General features: G+C 38.4%; 1 protein-coding gene across 1 annotated transcript in view; it reads left to right on the forward strand.

Annotated features, from left to right (window-relative positions):
• Positions 1 to 20,538, forward strand: part of DNAH14 (dynein axonemal heavy chain 14) — a 388,242-nt gene that overhangs the window by 184,914 nt on the left and 182,790 nt on the right. The window contains exons 35-37 of the mRNA XM_052654143.1: positions 992 to 1,160; positions 6,134 to 6,223; positions 12,740 to 12,874. Of these exons, the coding sequence (XP_052510103.1) occupies positions 992 to 1,160; positions 6,134 to 6,223; positions 12,740 to 12,874 (394 nt within the window). The remainder of the gene's footprint in view (positions 1 to 991; positions 1,161 to 6,133; positions 6,224 to 12,739; positions 12,875 to 20,538) is intronic.

Below are 20,538 nucleotides of genomic sequence, written 5' to 3' on the forward strand. Positions count from 1 at the left end.
GAAAACTTTTGTTACAATTAACAAAAATATTAAGTTGGCTTTAACAGCAGAAGGAATTTACTATTTCACCCAATCAGAAAATCCAGAGGTGGGGCAGGATATAATCACCTTGATTTGAGTTTCCCTTTTATTTCTCTGAAATATTCTAAGCACTGCAGTTTTCTGGTTCTGGGTTATTTTTAGACTGGCTTCCTTTTTGGTAGCAGGATGGCTTCTAATAATGAATGGAGCTAACTACACCATTGAACTGAAGTCCCAAACCACTCTGAGAGGACAATTCATTTGTCTACCCCTGAATCGCTGTGTCCAAGTGACTGCTATGCATTGATTGATTAGAGCTGGGGTTATATTCACTTCTTGAATATTTGTTATGTCATATGCTTGCTTTCTGAAACTCTCTCAGACATACTACCTTGGCAAATCAGAGGTAGTTACCCTAGACTCTGAACCTGAAACTAGAGGAAAAAGAAATAGGATATACACAGAGTCCACTCTGGCAAGGGTGACGGCAGTGTCAATAGCTGCAGATATTTAGCAAAAATTAGCAGAGACAGCAAGCCGCTCTAGTGCAAGCATCAGGCTCTAGATGCACCAGGCACTGCTCTCTGGTGGCAGCCATTGATGGTGGCAGCCATGTCTTCACAGAACCAGCTCTATAGCTCAGCTTTGTTCCCAACTACATAGCCTGCAAGACTAGTTCTCTAGTCATCCTAGGGATTTTTAATAAATCATTTTATTTATCATTTGATGTTAACCTGAATACATTTCTATTTTGGCTGGGAAACAGCATTACCCTGAGTTCTAAGTCAGTCAGGTCCCATCCCTGGAGCTGGGAACCAGATTAACCTCACCCAAACCACATAGCTGCTTTGCAGTGGGGAGAGGAGGAAAAGGTATTGGGATAGCCGCCACTAAAAAAGAATATTAATGGTCTTTAACATCAACAAAACAAACTTGCTAACTTGTTCTTTGCTTTCTTCTACCATTAAAGTAACATCAGTGACATTTCTGAAACAGAGGAAACTCTGATAATTATTGAAGCTATGAGAGAAGCTAGCTTACCAAAGTTTCTTCCTAAAGATGTCCTACTTTTTGAAAAGATTATGAGAGATATTTTTTGTGGAGCAACAGTTTCTAAAGTAAATCAGATTGTCTTGGAGGTAATAAGACCTTTGAAAATCATTACAAATCATTTATATGTAGAATATCAGTTAAGATAAGAAACTATAATAGACGTGAATTTAAAATGTTAGTTATTCCTGAAATTCTCTATTCATGTTAGAACTTGGGACATAAAAATACTTGGAGATATATATTTCCCATGAATGAAGAATTTTCAGTACATCTTGGCATAATGGAAACAAGAACAAATTGTGTACCTTTAAGGAAGGAAGGCTGTTAACACATATTTTGCTCCTCAATTTTCTCATCTTTCAAGTGAGAATGATACTGTCTGCTCTTCCTACTTTCAAAAGGTGCTTAGAGAATCAAATTATATTAGAATTATGAATAAAGACTTTAATGTGTAAATACTTTGTGATCATTAAAATGACACAATTTCAGTCATTTATGGGGCTTCCATGGTGGTTTAGACGGTAAAGAAACAGAGCCCTTTATACTTTCTCTTATATATATAAAACCATACAGTCATTGCCTTACTGTAGGTAGGCTCTCAGTGTCTTCTGTTACTATGATACAACCTCCTGCTATTCCCTCCATTCTAATATGTTGTCATATGGCCACCAGAGTTGCTTTCCTAAAACATATGTTTGATCACATCACCAAAGCAGCTGTTGAAGCAATGTTGCCTCTAGTACAACAGTCAAATTAATTATCTTGGCCATAATGCCTTTCACAATTTGGTCAGACCAGATTATCTTTCTCATACTGAGCATTAAAGTAAGAAACTAGGGAAAAGAGCAATAAAACAAATTCTCTGAAATGAAACCAATGAAAATAATGAAGGAAAGGGCAGAAATCAACCAAATAAAGAATAAAAACTATAGGAAAAACAATAAAACCAAGGTTATCAGTTTGATTATATACAGACCTCAAGCAAGAATGATTAATAATTGAAAAAGAATCAATGATATTAAGATTTAAAAGTGATGAGAACATTATGAACAACCTAAGTTAATAAATATAAAGCTATAGACATGTTGCATTAAGCAACAGGGAATGGGAAGTGATCACTGAGTAAAAACAATTTTTAAAGATACTCAAAGCAACTTCTTCCCATCCCTCCTTCCCAAAATTCAGACCCAAATGGTTTTATAGTTTTAATTGGAGATTATATGCTATAATTCATGTATGTATCCTTTTGAGATAACCTTTTTTCAGATTGCCCATATCACCTAATAAATGGCCTTTTTTTGGTAAGGGTTTCATATATGTATTTTGTGCTTATTGGATATAAAGTTATATACATAGCCTATTAATTGTATTTTTCAGAGCTTGATGTCTATTTTTACTGATTTATCAGTTTCTGAAAGGGATATATCAAAATCTTAACTGAAATTATTGATTTATCTATGTGTCTTGCATATCTGTTACTTGTTACTTTATATAATTTGATGTTATAAGTTGTGTATATGTTTGTTTATTCTTTAGCCACTATGTCTTTTTCTGGACCATATGCTACGTCTTGCCTTAAGACCTATTTAGTTAGATATTAAGATGTCTGTCCAACTTTTTTATGTGGATTCATATTTTTAGAATCTCTTTTTCCATTCTTGTATTTCTCAAACTTTCTATGTTTCTCTGAACTATAAGTCTTATGGGAGATGTATCAGTGGACTTTGTTTTCTTGTAATTCAGTCTGTGATTATCTGTCCTGTGTTGATTTTAACTTTTTATATTCATTATAGATTCTGTTATCTTAAAATTCATTACTGTTATAATATTTATTTAATTTCTTTTTCTTTATTGTTTTCTCTCTTACCCTGCTCTCTGTGGGACAGATTGAATTTTCTTCTGTGTTTATTTTGTGTTTATTCTCTATGGTGCCTCTCTTAACTGAAAACTGACATCCAGCATTATTTGTTCCTATTTATTAATTTTTTCAATATCTATATATATTCCCTTTCAAAACAAGTACTGTAGCTTACTCTTTGGTCTTCCCCGTACTCTCAATCTTATGTATGTCATATCATAAATGTTTGTTATGGGAATTTTTTTCCTTTTCCTTGGGCCTAGTTTTTGTAAACACATATGTTTGCCCACACAGGCATGTGCATGTGTTTAGAATACTGTAAACTAACAAGGCATTTTATAAAACTTCATATCTCTTCTAGACTTCAATGTATTCCATTTTTTTAGTACTTCTTCCAACAGTGTTTTTCAAGTAGGTTTTGTGTGACAAACCTTTGGCAACTTTTTCTCATACGCCTTTATATTTAGATTACAGTTTGGCTGGTTATAAAATTCTAAGTTTAAGGTTCTTTTCATTTAATGCATTAAAATATTTAATATCTTTAAAATATTGTTGCATTTTCTCTTGCTCCGCTCTTGAAATGGTGTCACCTTAGTATGTGTTCCTTTGTAGTGTATCTGTTCTTTCTCTCCAGAAGCTTTAAATTTTTCATTTGCCTTTGTATTCTTAATTTCAGTATAAATTCTCTTGTTATGAATTTTGGTATTCTATAAGCCCTTTTAATATGTAATTTTGAAGGAGACATATAGTGTAACATTCTTTGTTCCACATGATTAAATGAGTTAGACTTTTCCAGACCAACAAGTCGCAGGTCCAGACTCTAAACCATGCTTAGTTTTTTTCATAGCACTTATCTTTGTTTTACATTTTTTAGATTTTCTTTGTTTCATTATTTTAATGAAAATGCAATTTGATTTTTTTCTTTTTGCTGTGTGGTTTCTAGGAGAAAGACAGTGGATATTTGCATCGAAGTTTTGCCTGCATTTTGAAGATTTCATTTGCATTTTAAAGATTTTCATTTTGCTATAAAAAAGAAAAATATCAGTTGACAAGTGTTCCTTCTCTGTCTTATGTAAACATCTTTCTATTCTTCTCAGAGAGAGTGTGCAAATTCCCTACTCTCCTTCCTACAGTTACAAGTTTTAAGTCCTTCCAGTGTTACCTTTAACATTTTTCAAGACACAGCTAAAACAAATAACATTAGCATTGTAATAACATTTCTACATGTAGATTAATGATTTTACTTGTGAACCTCATTATTTATTCACCTTTTCATCAGTTTTACAAGTTAATATATAGCTTATGGAAAGGTTCTATATATGAGAATATTAATTTATTCAGCTACTTCCTCCTTTGTATAGTTTTCACATTGATAAATATGCAAGCTCTCAACTGTTTAATAAAATGTTACCAAATTGTAGTATATGGCTCATGGAAATGGCACAAAGATAATTTAAAGTTATGATTTTAATATTAAGTGTAGGATAATTCAGTCTCTTATTTAATGGTGTATTTTTGATGGCTTACACAATGACCAATCAATCATATATGACACACCCACCTATGAAGACACATTATTAAAAAAATAACCTGTAGGTGTGCTGTTTATACTTCTTGTTCATTTGTAATACAAGAATCTGAATTGCATGTGGCATAAGTTGGAATCTATTCAACTTATTCACATTACTGTCTTTAGCAGTATTCAACGTGTGTTCAGTTCAGTTCAGTCGCTCAGTCATGTCCGACTCTTTGTAACCCCATGAATCGCAGCATGCCAGGCCTCCCAGTCCATCACCATCTCCCGGAGTTCACTCAGACTCACGTCCATCGAGTTGGTGATGCCATCCAGCCATCTCATCCTCTGTCGTCCCCTTTTCCTCCTGCCCCCAGCTGGCATCAGAGTCTTTTCCAATGAGTCAACTCTTTGCATGAGGTGGCCAAAGTACTGGAGTTTCAGCTTTAGCATCAAGGGTCATTATCTCAGAGCAACCAAAGGATAACCTGAGAATTACTAAAACCATATCATGCTATAAGAACTACATATATTTTGTCATCCAATTAACTCCAATGAACATCTTATACAGCCATAAATATTTTAGGTCAGGATTATGATTTTATTTCAAAACCTTCACCAGGTGGGATGACCCGAGTATATCTGAATATGTCTTCTTTTAATATCCCAGTTCTTCTGATCTTCTGTGCATCCCATGCTGTCTTTATCCCACACTTGGGTGACTTTTCACTTGTATCCAGGCAGTATCTAGGTTTGTATTAGTAACTGCAGAGATTCCTAGTTTCCACATCTGAAACTGCAAGCAGTGCAGGCCATAAGTGGGCAGCCTCATCAACTTTGGAAGAGGTTGCTTTCCAAAAATAATTTCCTACCTCCAGTTAGCCTTCCATAGAGTCAGTCTTACTGAGTGTCTGTGTTTTCTTTGGCTGTTTCCTGTTGTAGGAATGCAAGGAATGAGAAATGGTGTAGGAGAGGCTAGTGAGAAAAAGGATAAATCATGCCTTTTCTGTAGACATAGTTACCAATTATATAAACATTGAAATAAACCCCACTTTAGGAGGAATCATGCTGCCCTTATAACTCCTGTGTTGAAATATTAAATATCTTTCAAAGGTGCAGCCACTTCCTGGGATGATCTAATGTATAACCACATCAAGTTGTTCATCTTGTAAATTTTGCTATTTTTCATCTTGTAAATTTTGCTATCTTAGAATATTCTTAACATTGAAACAGTAAAACAGTCATTACAAAATTGAAAATCAACTTTAATGGTGATTAGAGTTAAACACAGATTAACAAATAAGCAAAAATAAAAATACTTATCATTGTTTTCCTTTCAAAAAATTCCACAAAGATATAGAATCTTTTACCGTTTCTTCACTGTAGGATAATTAGACAATTATACTGTGGTAAAAGCTAGTTCTTAAATGCATCATAAAGCATGACTTAAACTGGGAGAGGATCTGTGAATTTGCTACCTGGGGGTCTGTGATCATAAAATTTTCTGTGTATTTTACTTTGGTGGGGGAAGTAATGTTTTCATTATTTTGGAGTTGGTGAACTAAAAAATTAAGAAATACTATCTTAAAGCGCTGTATTTGCTACCTAGTTAAGAGAGATTTTGTAGGATTACATATTAAGAGTTTAATTTGCAATGAAATTTAAATTAATGTATTTTTTTCTTTAAGAAACTAATAGAGATTGCAACACAACAATTGGGCTTACAACAGTGGCCAGCTCAAAAAGAGAGAATCATACAGTTTTATAATCAACTTCAGGTAAGTGTAGAATGTCATGTTACCAATTTGCTCCTGTGTTTAAATAGGTGTGATCAAGGAGAAAAGAAAATTATGATAAAAGATATCTACTATAATGTTCTTCAAAGTAAAGTGGTTTGTTAATTAACTATCTAGACTTTGTTATTTGATCCCTCACTTTCAGTTCAGTTCAGTCGCTCAGTCATGTCTGACTCTTTGCAACCCCGTGAACCACAGCACGCCAGGCCTCCATGTCCATCGCCAACTCCCGGAGTTTACCAAAACTCAAGTCCATTGAGTCAGTGATGCCATCTAACCATCTCATCCTCTGTCATCCCCTTCTCCTCCTGCCTTCAGTCTTTTCCAACATCAGGGTCTTTTCAAATGAGTCAGCTCTTCGCATCAGGTGGCCATAATATTGGAGTTTCAGCTTCAACATCAGTCCTTCCAAAGGACTGATTTCCTTTAGGATGGACTGGTTGGATCTTCTTACAGTCCAAGGGACTCTCAAGAGTCTTCTCCAACACCACAGTTCAAAAGCATCAATTCTTCTGCACTCAGCTTTCTTTATAGTTCAACTCTCACAGCCATACATGACTACTAGAAAAACCATAGCCTTGACTAGACAGACCTTTGTTGACAAAGTACTGTCTCTGCTCTGTAATATGTTGTCTAGGTTGGTCATAACTTTCCTTCCAAGGAGTAAGCGTCCTTTAATTTCATGGCTGCAGTCACCATCTGCAGTGATTTTGGAGCCCAGAAAAATAAAGTCTATCATTGTTTCCATTGTTTCCCCATCATTTGCCATGAAGTGATAGAATAGGATGTTATGCTCTTAGTTTCTTCAATGTTGAGTTTTAAGCCAGCTTTTTCACTCTCCTCTTTCAGTTCTATCAAGAGGCTCTTTAGTTCCTCTTTGCTTTCTGTCATAAAGGTGATGTCATCTGCATATCTGAGGTTATTGATATTTCTCCTGTCAGTCTTGATTCCAGCTTCTGCTTCATCCAGCTGGACATTTGGCATGATGTACTCTGCATATAAATTAAATAAACAGTGACAATATATAGCCTTGATGTACTCCTTTTCCAATTTGGAACCAATCTGTTGTTCCATGTCTGGTTCTAACTGTTGCTTTTTGACCTGCATACAGGTTTCTCAGGAGGCAAGTAAGGTGGTCTGGTATTCCCATCTCTTGAAGAATTTTCTATAGTTTCTTGTGATCTACACAGTCAAAGGCTTTGGTGTAGTCAATGAAGCAGAAGTAGATGGCTTTCTGAAACTCCTTTGCTTTTTCAATGAACCAATAGATGTTGGCAACTTGATCTCTCGTTCCTCTGCTTTTTCTAAATCCAGCTTGAACATCTGGAAGTTCTCGGTTCACATACTGTTGAAGCCTACCTTGAAGAACTCTGAGCATTACTTTGCTAGTGTGTGAGATGAGTGCAATTGTGTGATAGTTTGAACATTCTTTGGCATTGCCTTTCTTTGGGATTGGAATGAAAACTGACCTTTTCCAGTCCTGTGGCTACTGCTGAGTTTTCCAAATTTGCTGGCAGGTGCAGCACTTTGACAGCATTATCTTTTAGGATTTGAAATAGCTCAGCTGGAATTCCATCACCTCCACTAGCTTTGTTTATAGTGATGCTTCCTAAGGCCCACTTGACTTCGGACTCCATTATGTCTGGCTAGGTGAATGATAACACCATCATGGTTATCTGGGTCATTAAGACCTTTTTTGTACAGTTCTTCTGTGTATTCTTGCCATCTCTTCTTAATATCTCCTGCTTCTGTTAGGTCCATACCGTTTCTGTCCAAGGAGGCAGAAGGGAATGTCAGGCTATATACAAGTTTGCAACAAAGGGAGCAGGCAGTGTGGGAACATGAAAGATCAGCTATCAAGTTAAGGGACTTAGCGTTCTGTGTATGGGAAGATGCAGGCCTCTGGGACCCCTAGGCTCACTCATTCCACGTGAGCCTCAGCTATCTGGGGCCAATCCTAGTTCCTCGTTCACCTTAAACGTGGCCGCTGGCCGCTTCTTGCATTTCCCAGCTCCTCAGCAGCCACCATGGGGGGTGGGGCAGGGGTGGGGTCACAGCATCCACTGGATCACAGTTTGGGGAGCCATCATTCACATTTGAAGGCCAGAAATCACTGATGGCTATGACATTTCTTGCTTGTTGATATGGCAGCGGGTATTTTCATTTCACACTATTTAGAAATATTTATGGTGTACAGTTGTACAGGAGACTTTGTTAATGCAGTAATCTCTATTGATCTTTTTTTATGGCTTGTGTTTTTGTGTCCTATTTTTAGAAATCTTTTCTATCCTGTCTCATCAAGGTTTTGTCAGCAATTTTTCTGAAATTTTTAGATACTTGCATTTCTCACTTCTAAGTTGTCTGTGGTTTATTTTTCATTAAAATGTCAAGTAAGAATTTAGTTTTCCCTATAAGAAAGTGAAAAGAGAAAGTTTCATTCTGACTCTTTGTGACCCCATGGACTGTAGCCTGCCAGGCTCCTCTGTCCATGGGATTCTCCAGGCAAGAATACTGGAGTGGACTGTCATTCCCTTATCCAGGGGATCTTCCCAAGCTAGGAATCAAACCCGACCCAGGGATTGAACCTGGGTCTCCTGCATTACAGGCAGATTTTTTACCATCTGAGCCACCAGGGAAGCCCTTTCCCTGAATGGATAACCACTGTTCCTAAGACTTCTTTACTGATATATGATTTCTGTCATATAGTAAGTTTTCATATATAAAAGGATAGATTTCTTCTATACTTTATTATTTGTCCTGTATTTCTATCTTTGTGACAACACCACACAGTCTTAATTATCATAGGTTTATAACAAGTCTTTATATCTGTTGGCACCACTTAGAGTTCCCGACCCAGTCTGAAAATTAAACTGACAAAAACAGATAAACAGGAGAACATACACATTGTATTGAATTTTTATATGCACACAAGAGTCTTCAAAAAACAATGAAGACCTCAAAAAATGATCAAAACAGGATGCTCTTTTACCTTTTAGGCAAAGAAATGTAAATTTGTGAAAAATTGACACTCAGAGGACATATAATCTTCTCTGAGGTGCAGTTTGCATTGGTTTAGGGAGGGAGGCAAGTTAATGGTTGGCTTCTACATAAGAAGTATAGGAATGGTCTTCAGGACTGAATTCCAAATTTATAAAATAGTTCTATATAATCCCTTATCTGTTTCATGCTGATAATTACTCAGGAAGCAAATAAAAAGAAATAATTCCTTTCTGGGGAAACTCACATTCAGTGATCAAATTTTCTTGGTAAAGTGTTTGGACAAAAAGAAGGTAAGGGAGATAGAGTCAGAAATCTTTCTGAGTCAGTTTTTGAAAGGCTATTCCAGTGATCAATAATACCAGATGCCTGTGGATGGTAGGAAGTGTAGAAGGTCCATAGAATTCCTTGACAATCAGCTCATTTTTGAGTGACTCTTGCATTAAAAGGTTGACACCATTGTCATGTTACAAATGGTCCAGATATTCAAACACATGACACAAATTACTTTCAACAGATGTGATGGTGTGCCTAGAGTTAGTCAGTCGGATTGAAATAGCAGGGCCATAGCTTGAATAGCGTTAGTATCAGTGAAACACCACCGGTAGACCTAATAGAGGAGATCAAAGATCTGATGTAGGATCTGCCAGGTGTAAGTGGGGATCATTCATGCCCTATGCAGTGTGGCTTCTCTCACTGAGACAACTGTGTCAACTTTTGGTAGGAGTCACCAGTCTGAAGTTCAGTGGTAGCATCAGAAACACACAGTTCTTTATTTTGTCCAATCTGTGATGGTGAACGTGTTACAACATCCAGTGTGATGTTGCATCCGGAAAGCTGTCACAGCAACCTGGGAAGAGAAATCAATCGGAAGCTTAATTCTAATTCTGGGTAATCTCATTAGAATGGGTCCTCACCAAGGGCCCTTGAATGACTTAGGTAGTTTGATCAGCAGCTGCCGTTTGTCTCCATAGTACAAAGCCCCATATAGGATTATCTTTAATCTTCTGTTCTGTAGTTTTCCAAATGGCACACCAAATAGGCCATCAACAAAAGCTCAAGAATTGGAGTTCTTCCCAGGAAGCAAAATAAACAAGACTTCTTTTGATTCTTCATAGCTGACTCTGAGGCTGGACATCAAGAGACTTCAGGTTTCAGCTTAGTTGAACCATCAGTAAACCAGACCAAAGCGTTTGTGGAAATCTTTGTGAATCAAGGGTCAACTGAGCCATCAGCTTTGCTTTAGGAGTTTAAGTGGGGTATAAAATTGCTCCCAGAGAAATAGCTGCCGTTCTTTCATATAAAGCTGTGATGCGCCAGGACCAGGCTAGCTGCAGTCCTGAATGTGTAATTTCCATGCGACAACCAAGGCTTTTTGGATCTTTCTCACCTTTCCAGTTATAGAATGGGACTATCAGACCAGAGAATCACAAAGCCTTCATGAAGGTATAGGGGTTGAAATGGAAGTAAAAAGATGTTTTACCTTTATCCCTATTTAAATTTTAATGTAGATATGTGAGACATTGTTAAAAATAGTTATTTCTTCAATGTTCTTGCCATAGTCCAAAGGAGATGGTGAGGGGCCCACTCTGATGTTTAGCATCTGACCTACTCAGTCTATTTGGACTGCTCTAACAAAACACAACAGACTGAATGGCTTACACAGCAGACTTATTTCTCACAGTTCTGGAGACTGGGATATTCAAGATCAAAGTGCTGGCAGGTTTTATTTCTGGTGAGAACCTTCTACCTGCAGATGGTGAGCTGCAGGACACTTCTCACACTGTCCTCACATAGTAGAAGGAGAGGAAACTCTCCTCTCTCTTCCTTTTCTTATAAAGACACCATTCCAACATGCAGTCCACCCTCATGACCTCATCTAAACTTGCTTGCCTACCAAAGACCCCCACCTGCAATACTACTGCACTGGGTGATAGGGCTTCAACATTTGAATGTTAGGAGGACACGAAAATTCAGTTCACAACACCAAGGTAAGGCAGGCTATTGTGGTTGGGATAAAGAAAGGATGATATCATGCAAAAGTTTTCAAAGAGATAAGAGAATGAAAAACGCAAGTATTCTACTTTAGACAGTTGGTGCTATGCTGTACTTAGTCACTTAGTCATGTCCGACTCTTTGCAACTTCATGGACTGTAGCCCACCAGGCTCCTCTGTCCATGGGGATTCTCCAGGCAAGAACATTGGAGTGGGTTGCCATGCCCTCCTCCAGGGGATCTTCCCAACCCAGGGATCGAAACCAGGTCTTTTGCATTGCAGGCGGGTTCTTTACCATCTGAACCACCAGGGAAGCACAAAAATACTAGAGTGGGTAACCTATCCCTTCTTCCTGACCTAGGAATCAAACCTGGGCTCTCCTGCATTGCAGGTGGATTCTTTACCAGCTGAGCTACCAGCGAAGCCCAGACAGTTGATACCTAGTGGTTTTATTGACTAGATTAGGGAGAAGGAAATGGCAACCCGCTCCAGTGTTCTTGCCTGGAGAATCCCAGGGACAGGGGAGCCTGGTGGGCTGCCATCTACAGGGTCGCACAGAGTCAGACACAACTGAAGCAACTTAGCAGCAGCAGCAGGAAAATAACAGAAAGAACAAATGTAGGGGAAAAAAGATACAGATTAGATTATGTTGACTTTGAAAATGATGTGTGACATCCAGATGGAAGTATTCAGTAGCACACTGAAATTTCACTCTGGCATTTAGAATCAAAGACTGAGAAAAATGTACATTTTTAAAAGGAGTCATTAGAATTCAGATGATAGTTAAAGATACTCAAATGGATGAAATTGGATAGGGACAATGTGGAGGAGAGAGAGACAAGGATGAATTAGGGAAGATTAACATGGAAAGGACAATCAGAACTCTAAAGAGAAAAAATAGAGAACAGGAAGCCCAGATAAATCTTACTACAGAAGCCAATCACAGAGAAAGGCACAGGAGTAAATGAGAATTAGAAACTGAAATAAACTATTAAATATCAAGAATGAAAATCACTCTTTGAATTTTAAAATTGGGAGACTTACGGAGAAGGCAGTGGCACCCCACTCCAGTACTCTCGCCTGGAAAATACCATGGACGGAGGAGCCTGGTAGGCTGCAGTCCATGGGGTCGCTAAGAGTCGGACACGACTGAGCGACTTCACTTTCACTTTTCACTTTCATGCATTGGAGAAGGAAATGGCACCCCACTCCAGTGTTCTTGCCTGGAGAATCCCAGGGACAGGGGAGCCTGGTGGGCTGCCGTCTATGGGGTCGCACAGAGTCAGACACAACTGAAGCGACTTAGCAGCAGCAGCAGCATGGTGATTTTAATATTTGCCTAGTCAATAAAACAGAACCCAGATTACAACCAATTGAAAAATAGTTTGAATGAATGGTCCATGGATATAGTCAGAGATATATTTGTAAATAAGAACTTTGAGGTTTCAGCTTTGTTGAATAATCAGTAAACTAGAATTAAGCCTTAAATCCTCAATTCTGTTTTAGGCTTGTGTTGGTGTGATGTTAGTGGGTCCAACAGGTGGAGGAAAAACAACAGTCAGAAGAATTTTAGAAAAAGCATTAACACTATTACCAATTGAAGAATTCTTATTGATTGAAGAAAGGGACTCTATTTCACAGGTAAATATTCTACTAAATAAAATATTTCTCTTTTTGTTTAGGTCTTATTTTATACTTCAATAACAGTTTTTGTTCTCTTTACAGAAGTACGTTTTTTTTTACTTGTCAAATTTCTTGCTAGGAATTGTGTAGTTAGGAATCATTGTAGTGAACAAGATTTTTTTCATCTGACTCTCAAACTGATAGGCGCTAGTGTAAAATAAAATTATAAAATATATATGTTGTATTTAGTCATTTTACCTAATTGACTAATAGTTTAATTATTTTTTTTAGGTAATCTATTGAATTATCTTCATTCTTCAGTTTATATGGTATATCACATTTCATTCCTATTTGATTTATTTCTAGCTGATTTTATGATTTATTTCCTTTTACTAACTTTTGGTTTCACTTGTTATTCCTCTAGTTGCTTTGAAATATCTTCAAATGACTATATAAATTTTTTTCTCTTCTAATATTTATATGTTTTTATCTTATTGAATTGATTAACTCTCCAAGACAATGTTAACTGTAATACTTTGTTCCTTACAGTATCTAAAATGCAGTTGCTATGTCTGTATTTAATATGATTTTGCTCTCAGTTGATAATGGGTATTCTCTATCACACACTGGAAATTACCTTTTAGTCTCATTACATTTCAGTTTTTGACTCCTAGAATTTATGAAATGATTTCTAAGCATGTATTTTTAATATTTTATCTGGTTAATTTATAGCTTATCTTGATAGACTTACTAATGTTGAATCGTCCTTAGATACCTAGAATAACTCCTACCTTTTCAAGACATATTTTTATTCAATATAAAATTAGACTCTAATAAATAGTATGCATTTTAATTCAGTTCAGTTCAGTCGCTCAGTTGTGTCCGACTCTTTGCGACCCCATGAATTGCAGCACGCCAGGCCTCCCTGTCCATCACCAACTCCCAGAGTTCACTCAGATTCACGTCCATTGAGTCTGTGATGCCATCCAGCCATCTCATCCTCGGTCGTCCCCTTCTCCTCCTGCTCCCAATCCCTCCCAGCATCAAAGTCTTCTCCAATGAGTAAACTCTTTGCATGAGGTGGCCAAAGTACTGGAGTTTCAGCTTTAGCATCATTCCTTCCAAAGAAAGCCCAGGGCTGATCTCCTTCAGAATGGACTGGTTGGATCTCCTTGCAGTCCAAGGGACTCTCAAGAGTCTTCTCCAACACCACAGTTCAAAAGCATCAATTCTTCGGCACTCAGCCTTCTTCACAGTCCAACTCTCACATCCATACACGACTACTGGAAAAATCATAGCCTTGACTAGACGGACCTTAGTCGGCAAAGTATGTCTCTGCTTTTGAATATGCTATCTATGTTGGTCATAACTTTTCTTCCAAGGAGTAAGCGTCGTTTAATTTCATGGCTGAAGTCACCATCTGCAGTGATTTTGGAGCCCCCCAAAATAAAGTCTGACACTGTTTCCACTGTTTCCCCATCTATTTCCCATGAAGTGATGGGACCGGATGCCATGATCTTCGTTTTCTGAATGTTGAGCTTTAGGCCAACTTTTTCACTCTCCTCTTTCACTTTCATCAAGAGGCTTTTTAGTTCCTCTTCACTTTCTGCCATAAGGGTGGTGTCATCTGCATATCTGAGATTATTGATATTTCTCCGAGCAATCTTGATTCCAGCTTGTGTTTCTTCCAGACCAGTGTTTCTCATGATGTACTCTGCATGTAAGTTAAATAAGAAGGGTGACAATATACAGCCTTGACGTACTCCTTTTCCTATGTGGAACCAGCCTGTTGTTCCATGTCCAGTTCTAACTGTTGCTTCCTGGCCTGCATACAGATTTCTCAAGATGCAGGTCAGGTGGTCTGGTATTCCCATCTCTTTCAGAATTTTCCACAGTTTATTGTGATCCACACAGTCAAAGGCTTTGGCATAGTCAATAAAGCAGAAGTAGATGTTTTTCTGGAACTCTCTTGCTTTTTCCATGATCCAGTGGATGTTGGCAATTTGATCTCTGATTCCTCTGCCTTTTCTAAAACCAGCTTGAACATCTGGAAGTTCATGGTTCACGCATTGCTGAAGCCTGGCTTGGAGAATTTTGAGCATTACTTTACTAGCGTGTGAGATGAGTGCAATTGTGCGGTAGTTTGAGCATTCTTTGGCATTGCCTTTCTTTGGGATTGGAACGAATACTGACCTTTTCCAGTCCTGTGGCCACTGCTGAGTTTTCCAAATTTGCTGGCATATTGAGTGCAGCACTTTCACAGCATCCTCTTTCAGGATTTGAAATAGCTCCAACTGGAATTCCATCACCTCCACTAGCTTTGTTCGTAGTAACGCTTTCTAAGGCCCACTTGACTTCACATTCCAGGATGTCTGGCTCTAGATGAGTGATCACACCATCGTGATTATCTGGGTCATGAAGATCCTTTTTGTACAGTTCTTCTGTGTTTTCTTGCCACCTCTTAATATTTTCTGCTTCTGTTAGGCCCATCGCATTTCTGTCCTTTATTGAGCCCATCTTTGCATGAAATGTTCCCTTGGTATCTCTAATTTTCTTGAAGAGATCTCTAGTCTTTCCCATTCTGTTGTTTTCCTCTATTTCTTTGCATTGATCTCTGAAGAAGGCTTTCTTATCTCTTGTTGCTATTCTTTGGAATTCTGCATTCAGATGCTTATATCTTTCCTTTTCTCCTTTGCTTTTCGCTTCTCTTCTTTTCACAGCTATTTGTAAGACCTCCCCAGACAGCCATTTTGCTTTTTGCATTTCTTTTCCATGGGGATGGTCTTGATCCCTGTTTCCTGTACAGTGTCACGAACCTCATCCCATAGTTCATCAGGCACTCTATCTATCAGATCTAGACCCTTAAATCTATTTCTCACTTCCACTGTATAATCATAAGGGATTTGATTGAGGTCATACCTGAATAGTCTAGCGGTTTTCCCTGTTTTCTTCAATTTGAGTCTGAATTTGGTAATAAGGAGTTCATGATCTGAGCCACAGTCAGCTCCTGGTCTTGTTTTTGTTGATTGTACAGAGCTTCTCCATCTTTGGCTGCAAAGAATATAATCAATCTGATTTTGGTGTTGACCATCTGGTGATGTCCATGTGTAGAGTCTTCTCTTGTGTTGTTGGAAGAGGGTGTTTGCTATGACCAGTGCATTTTCTTGGCAAGACTCTACTAGTCTTTGCCCTGTTTCATTCCGTATTCGAAGGCCAAATTTGCCTGTTACTCCAGGTGTTTCTTGACTTCCTACTTTTGCATTCCAGTCCCCAGTCCAGGACATCTTTTGGGGGTGTTAGTTCTAAAAGGTCTTGTTGGTCTTCATAGAACCATTCAACTTCAGCTTCTTCAATGTTACTGGTTGGGGTGTAGACTTGGATTACTGTGATATTGAATGGTTTGCCTTGGAAACGAACAGAGATCATTCTGTCATTTTTGAGATTGCATCCAAGGACTGCATTTCGGACTCTTCTGTTGACCATGATGGCTACTCCATTTCTTCTAAGGGTTTCTTGCCCACAGTAGTTGATATAATGGTCATCTGAGTTAAATTCACCCATTCCAGTCCATTTTAGTTCACTGATTCCTAGAATGTTGACATTCACTCTTGCCATCTCCTGTTTGACCACTTCCAATTTGCCTTGATTCATGGACCTGACATTCCAGGTTCCTATGCAATATTGCTCTTTACAGCATCGGACCTTGCTTCTATCACCAGTCACATCCACAGCTGGGTATTGTTTTTGCTTTGGCTCCAACCCTTCATTCTTTCTGGAGTTATTTCTCCACTGACCTCCAGTAGCATATTGGGCACCTACTGACCTGGGGAGTACTTCTTTCAGTATCCAATCATTTTGCCTTTTCATACTGTCCATACCTTAAAGATTCATTGTTGGTAGTATAGTCCAAAAGTCTAAGAAACTCAGGTTCTCAATTATGTGGATTCTTCCAGTGTGCAATATCCTGCTTCAAAATCATTCATGTGGCAGCTCATAATTCTTTATCCATTATCAATAACTGTTAATTCTCAATATTATTATAATATTATACTAATATTATAATTAGTAATAGGTAAATTATCACATCAATAATAAAAATAAATAATATTCATGCAGTACTAAATATGGACCAAATACTGGTGAAAACACCTTTACTTGAATTATCTCATTCAGTCCTTACAACTCAGTGGACAGAAATTTGTTTTATTAAAAATATTTTTCATATTGCAAAAAAAATATGTACCATTGTGAGAAATTTATAACAACTGCAAATACTTCATTGTATTTCTTTTCATTATTTTTTAAACTAAATATGTTTATAGATAATTGAGATAGTACTATGTATAAATAATTTCAAATTTTCTAAGGTTGGCTTTTTCACCTAATGTTATATGCTGAGAATTAACCCCGTCATTAAAAACTTCTCGCAACATCATTCCAATAAGTATATTCTGTATACATGACTATGTGTGTGCATGTCTGCTAAGTCACTTCAGTTATGTCCAACTCTTCTGTGACTCTATGGACCGTAGGCCACCAGGCTCCTCTGTCCATGTTATTTTCCAGGCAAGAATACCGGAGTGGGTTGCCATGCCCTCCTCCAGGGGATCTTCCTAACCCAGGATTCAAATGCACATCTCTTATATCTCCTGCATTGCCAGGCTGATTCTTTACCACTAGTGCCACTGGGAAGCTCACATATGACTATTTGTTGTTTTTTTGTTGTTCAGTCACTAAGTTGTGTCTGACTTCTTGTGATCCCATGGACTGCAGCACGGCAAGCTTTCCTGTCCTTCGCTGTCTTCGGGAGTTTGCTCAAACTCATGTCCATTGAGTTGGTGATGCTATATAGCCATCTCATTCTCTGCCACCCTCTTCTCCTTTTGCCCTCAGTCTTTTCCATCACCAGGGTCTTTTCCAGTGAGTTGGCTGTTCCCATTAGGGGCCAAAGTTTTGGAGCTTCAGCTTTAGCATCAGTCCTTCCAAAAAATATTCAGGATCAATTTCCTTTTGGAATGACTGGTTTGATCTCCTTGCAGTCTAAGGGACTCACAAGAGTCTTCTGTAACACCACATTTCAAACGCATCAGTTTTTCGGCACTCAACCCTTCTTTATGGTCCAACTCTCACATCCATACATGACTGCTGGGAAAACAATAGCTTTGATTGTATGGACCTTTGTTGGCAAACTAATGTCTTTGGTTTTTAATATGCTGTCTAAGTTTGTCATCGGACTTCCCACTTGGTGCTAGTGGTAAAGAACCTGCATGTCAATGCAGGAGATTTAAGAGATGTGGGTTCAGTCCCTGGGTTGGGAAGGTCTGCTGGAGAAAGGCATGGCAACCCACTCCAGTATTCTTGTCTGGAGAATTCCACAGACAGAGGAGTCTGGAGGGCTACCATCCGCAGGGTCTCAAAGAGCTCAACAAGACTGAAGCGACATAGCACGCACGCATGCACTAGTTTTGTCATAGGTTTCCAAACCTGAGTCTCTCCTGCATTGCAAGTGGATTCTTTACTGTCTGAGCCACCAGGAAAGCACTGTGTATAACTATGCTATAATTTAATTTATTTAATGATTCTTTCATGTTTAATATCTTTTATATGCTGCTGCTGCAAAGTCACTTCAGTCATGTCTGACTCTGTGTGACCCCGTGGACAGCAGCCCTCCAGGCTCCTCTGTCCACAGGATTCTGTAGGCAAGAATACTGGAGTGGGTTGCCATTTCCTTCTCCATTTTATATATAAGGCTTTTAAAATATAATAAAAATATTTAGACTAATGGCAAGATCTTAGGTAATAGAATTGTTTTTATCTTCCTCCTAGATTCAAAACTTTTCCTAATTGGTCTGTTCAGGACCTTTTCTATATTTATGTTAGTTCAGTTTAGATTACTTTATTTTCTTATCTTCACTTCTTTTCCCTCTTCATCATAGGAAACTTCTATAATGCTTGTACTAGATTCCCTTATGTATGTTGGTATCGTTGTGGCTCAGATGGTAAAGAATCACCTGCAATCCAGGAGACCTGGGTTCGATCCCAGGTTGGGAAGATCCCCTGAAGAAAGGCATGGCAATTCACTCCAGTGCTCTTGCTTGGAGAATTCCATGCATAGAGGAGCCTGGCAGGCTACAGTCCATGGAGTTGGAAAGAGTCGGGCAAAACTGAACTACTGAGCACACAAACACATCCTTTAAAAAATGTCTGTACCTCGAGTTGGATTGTTCTGTGGTGGGTATACATTCATCATGCACTGCAAAGTAAAATCCAAGTGAATTTCATATATCATGTAATTAACCATCTTAAGATGTACAATTTCAATATAATTTAGTGCATTTGCAGCATTGTGTAATTACCACCTCACTCTGGTTTCAAATTTTCCAGAAGAAAACCCTCTACCCATTAAAAAATCACTCCCCATTACCTTTTCTCTCCATTCTCTGGAAACCACTGGTTGACCTTCTGTCTGTATGGATTTGTGTATTCAGATTCAGTTTAGTTCAGTTCAGTCACTCAGTCATGTCCGACTCTTTGCAATCCCATAGACTGCAGCACACCCGGCCTCCCTGTCCATCACCAACTCCTGGAGTTTACACAAACTCATGTCCATTGAGTCGGTGATGCCATCCAGCCATCTCATTCTCTGTCGTCCCCTTCTTTTCCCACCTTCAATCTTTCCCAGCATCAGGGTTTTTTTCAAATGAGTCAGTTCTTCCCATCAGGTGGCAAAAATATTGGAGCTTCAGCTGCATCAGTCCTTCCAATGAATGTTCAGGACTGATTTCCTTTAGGATGGACTGGTTGGAATATCCTTGCTGTTCAAGGGACTCTCAAGTGTCTTCTCCAACACCATAGTTCAAAAGCATCAATTCTTTGGCGCTCAGCTTTCTTTATAGTCTGACTCTCACATCCATACATGACTACTGGAAAAACCATAGCCTTGACTAGACAGACCTTTGTTGGCAAAGTAACGTCTCTGCTTTTTAATATGCTGTTTAGGTTGGTCATAACTTTTCTTCCAAGGAGCAAGCATCTCTTAATTTCATGGCTGCAGTCACCATCTGCAGTGGTTTTGGAGCCCCCTCAAAAATAAAGTCTGCCACTGTTTCCACTGTTTCCCCATCTATTTGCCATGAAATGATGGGACCAGATGCCATGATCTTGGTTTTCTGAATGTTGAGTTGTAAGCCAGCTTTTTCACTCTGCTCTTTCACTTTCATCAGGACGCTCTTTAGTTCTTCTTCACTTTCTGCCGTAAGGTTGGTGTCATCTGCATATCTGAAGTTATTGATATTTCTCCATGAAATCTTGATTCCACCTTATGCTTCTTCCAGCCCAGCGTTTCTCATGATGTATTCTGCATAGAAGTTAAATAAGCAGGGTGACAATATACAGCCTTGACATACTCCTTTCCCAATTTGGAACCAGTCACTAGTTCCATGTCCAATTCTAACTGTTGCTTCCTGACCTGCACACAGATTTCTCAAGAGGCTGGTCAGGTGCTCTGGTATTCCCATCTCTTTCAGAATTTTCCACAGTTGCAATCCACACAGTCAACGGCTTTGGTGAAGTCAATAAAGCAGAAGTAGATGTTTTTCTGGAACTCTCTTGCTTTTTTGATGATCCATCAGATGTTGGCAATTTGATCTCTGGTTTCTCTGCCTTTTCTAAAACCAGCTTGA

This window comes from Budorcas taxicolor, chromosome 16 (assembly GCF_023091745.1).
Source record: "Budorcas taxicolor isolate Tak-1 chromosome 16, Takin1.1, whole genome shotgun sequence".
In the NCBI taxonomy this organism is placed as follows: domain Eukaryota; kingdom Metazoa; phylum Chordata; class Mammalia; order Artiodactyla; family Bovidae; genus Budorcas; species Budorcas taxicolor.